This window comes from Melanotaenia boesemani, chromosome 14 (assembly GCF_017639745.1).
Source record: "Melanotaenia boesemani isolate fMelBoe1 chromosome 14, fMelBoe1.pri, whole genome shotgun sequence".
Classification (NCBI taxonomy): domain Eukaryota; kingdom Metazoa; phylum Chordata; class Actinopteri; order Atheriniformes; family Melanotaeniidae; genus Melanotaenia; species Melanotaenia boesemani.
In genome coordinates, this window is record NC_055695.1 from 3449378 (window position 1) to 3453003 (window position 3626).

The following is a 3626-nucleotide window of genomic DNA, read 5'->3' on the forward strand; positions in this document are numbered from 1 at the left end:
CAGATGCCGTTTCACAACCCCGAGCACCCGGGCTTGTGCTCCACCACGGGTCCTGATCACCTGCTCCAACTTCCCCTCTGCGTTTCTGCAACGACAAAAAAATCCTAAAATAAATCGTTATTTTCTTTGGGCTAAGTTATGGATGTGCGGACGTGTTTGGGGATATTGTGAGCATGGCTGTGGTACTGAAATTTGTCTCTGGGTGTCTCTGTAAGAGTTCCACCAGCAGGGAGGAGGAAGATCTGGAAATTCCTCCATTCGAAAAAGGGAAAAAAAAACTCCCGGTAAACAAACGCGTGGAAGGAGGAGGAGGGAAAGAACGCGGGGGATTCTCCGAAACCACCCACGTGGGACCACAGCTAACTGCTGCGTTTTCCGCCAATAGGCGCGCAGAACAGAGAAGCTTTTGATAAAGCTGGGCCAATCAGAGTGCGAAGGTCTGGGCACAGTGACGCCCAACACCAAGTCGCTTATAAACTAGGCGAGTTTCGGCTTCCAGAGTCAAACAGCTTCTCGCTCTCACACACGGACGTTTCTCACAGTTTAACGGACTCTGAAAGGCTCTTGTACCGTTCTGGATTACCATTTGTTGGGACTTTATCTGTGGAATTTACCAGGACAACCGCCTCACTGTGAGCGCTGTGGATATTTCTTCTTATCCTGGATTTTGTGGAATATTTTACGGACTTCAGCATGACTCTGGAAGAGGTTGTTGGATCCAACAGCACCGACAAAAAGTAAGTGTCTTGTACGGTTATGCATAATTGCGCACGAGCTACGATCCAGTATCATGCTTTAAAAGATTAAGCTCTCATATTTAGTGCAAGATGAGAGTGTATGTAGAGTTTTAGGGCCGTTAGTAGCGGGGTTTGTCATGTTTTTCTGTGCTCGCGCTGCAGTTTCGGTCGCATTTCTAACCGCTTTCGTGTCTCTGCAGGATGGAGACGGTGAGTCAGGCTCTGGAGGAGTTGCTGGTCGCAGCTCAGCGGCAAGACTGTCTCACGGTTGGAGTCTACGAGTCCGCCAAACTCATGAATGTGTAAGTAGAAGATGTGTTTTCTACAGAAGAGCTTGAACGCATCAGCCGCTGGTTTCAGAGTAATGTGGTGGAGCTGAAACTCACCGGGTCTTTCCCTCTTTTTGCACACAGAGATCCAGACAGCGTGGTCCTCTGCGTCCTCGCCACCGATGAGGAGGATGAAGATGATATCGCGCTGCAGATTCACTTCACATTGCTTCAGGCTTTCTGCTGCGACAACGACATCAACATCCTGCGGGTGTCCGGCATGAGGCGGCTGGCTGAGGTGCTGGGAGAGGACACCGAGGACAGCAACGGCAACGAGCCGCGCGACCTGCACTGCATCCTGGTCACTGTAAGTCCGCCTTCCTCCTTTGATGCATGGCCAAAATGCAGTAATTAAAGAAAACTATTGTATAATTTAAATAAATAAATGCTGCTTCCGGGAGTCTAACCGTCTGCCCCGCTTCGTTTTGCAGAACACCCCCGTGCAGCCGCTGCAGTGCCAGGCCCTGCAGGACGTCGGCAGCTTCTGCGAAGAGAGCCGCTGCAGGAACCAATGGGTCCCCTGCCTGGAGCTGCAGGACCGCTGAGTCGAACCGGGCCGACTCGAACCGAGCCATACCGCTGTGGAGCGGTGAGATGTAGATGCGATTACCCAAACAGCCTGTCCTCGTGCAGAAGAGGAGTAATGGTGTTTGAGAGAAGGGAGCGACCGAACCGTGGGAGTCTTCCCGGTGCTCGATCCTGTCCTGGAAGCAGGAGAGGTGTGCTGGTTCTGAAAGTCGGACCGGACCCTGCTGGCGGCTGCAGGTTGTAGAGCTGCAGAGTGAAAGGCTGCCAACTGACAGCGGTTAGATGTCACGTGACTGGACTGCTGCATGAACTTAGGAGCTGCACGCGAAGCCCTGGACTGAGCTGCAGGTGTTGCATGTGTTCTGCTCACCTGTGCGCTGCACACATATGAACTATCATTGCTTTCTGTTACACACTGACGTCATACCTGTTTTTTATTTATCTGAGCAGATTAATATATGAGTGAAAATAGAATCTACATGTTGACTTTATCTGAATAAATTATTGAGAGAAAAATGAGAGATTTCTGAGTGGTTAATCTGTGTTTATTTTGCTGTGTTTTGGGGACTTGTGACAAACCATGTGAGAACATTCTGCCTTATGGAGACACAACAGCCAAGGACTTTCTGTTCCATTAAGTTAGTCATTATGTCACTGAAGGCCACGAGTTCCTTCAACCAGTGGGTGCTGGCAGACAGACCATCACACTCTGGCTTATTTACTGGGATGTTTAAGGCTAGTTTATAGAGCAGGCCAAAGTGACTCAAATCCAGCTTTTGCCCACATGTGAACAGTGAACAGTTCAAATCCGACTCAGATCGCTTTCACATGTGGCACTGAATCGGACACACATCCAATCTTTCTCAAAGTGAGCTCAGTCTGAATGAGGCTGTTGTGTTTCTTCTGACTTTCATGAGGAGGCAAATGAAAACTGAACTGAACCTCATAATTAAATTTTATTGGTTCTGATTTCACAACAACTCCGTAAACTTGGTAACTTGATAAACAGCGTGCTGCGTGTGATGTCACTTCCTCTGCGCACATGGGTCACTTTAGGGCTGTGGACTGTTACACTGAATCCGATGGTGGTCACATTAAAATGTACACAACCACACAAAAAACAAGATGAAAATTGGACTTGAGCATTAAGACTTGCAGTGTGAACGTAGCCAGTTTCTCTGTGCCAATAACCCAACGATACTTGGTGCCAACACCCATCACAACATCTTTACCTGAGCATTGATGCTCAGTCCAGCAGTATAAATATATAATACAATCAAATAGTTAAATTCTTTTGGGAACATGGAAATCACAGAAACTGGAACAGATGTTTTTGTTTTTGGTATCTTTGTTAAACATAGGAGACTCTTAGTGTTACTGTTATTGAACAGGTTATTGTAAGACGGCACCAGTTGGTAAAAACGGCAGCGGACATGCAGAGTTTGGGTCCTGCAGGTTGAACTGCCTGATCTTAGCGTCCCTGTAATTGTGGAAAGTCACAGATTATAGGGTAAATGGTGATGAAGAGAACTCTTCAAGGACCTTTCTACAGTTCAACCCTCAGAAGTTCGCCTCCGTCCGTGTCCACCTCACATGGAAGATGTCCTCTGTAGCCTGATTATGCCATCAGATTACAACTGTTGTGCTGGCTAGTGAACAAAGTCCACATTTCCTTAAACAATTCATTTTCTGACCATTTTGTACGATCAACAGTTTAAAGAAGAAACTGACCAGTCAGATTGGCCTTTTTTAATAATCATAATAATAAAAGAACATTTGATCAGTTATAGCCTCAGTTGTTGCTGCATTTGATAATTGGTTTTTACCACAAAAATAAGGGGTAATAAATGTGTTAGATTTTACTTGAGCATCCATCCTGCTGCTGTAAATTCATCTATATGTGTTCAAGGTTACTGCTTAAGGCAGATTTTAATATTAATAAACAGGAAATTTAGCAAACACGCTGAAGGAAAGTTCTGCTGTCTGCACACGTTGAAAGAACAAATGATTTAGTTTCTGTTCTCTGACTCTT

General features: G+C 46.3%; 1 protein-coding gene across 1 annotated transcript; it reads left to right on the forward strand.

Annotated features, from left to right (window-relative positions):
• The first annotated feature begins 489 nt into the window (after nt 1-489).
• On the forward strand, nt 490-2110 carry LOC121653575 (growth arrest and DNA damage-inducible protein GADD45 beta-like). Its single transcript, XM_042007131.1, has 4 exons — nt 490-737; nt 938-1039; nt 1151-1373; nt 1498-2110. The coding sequence occupies exons 1-4, from the start codon at nt 694-696 to the stop codon at nt 1609-1611; spliced, it is 483 nt and encodes a 160-aa protein (XP_041863065.1). The 5' UTR covers nt 490-693; the 3' UTR covers nt 1612-2110.
• The last annotated feature ends 1516 nt before the right edge of the window (nt 2111-3626 follow it).

Excerpts from the sequence above, each read along its gene's own strand:
- LOC121653575 (XM_042007131.1), top strand. The coding sequence starts at position 694 with ATGACTCTGGAAGAGGTTGTTGGATCCAACAGCACCGACAAAAA. Across the intron at positions 738-937 it reads TCCAACAGCACCGACAAAAA|GATGGAGACGGTGAGTCAGG; the intron begins GTAAGTGTCTTG and ends GTGTCTCTGCAG. Across the intron at positions 1,040-1,150 it reads TCCGCCAAACTCATGAATGT|AGATCCAGACAGCGTGGTCC; the intron begins GTAAGTAGAAGA and ends TTTTGCACACAG.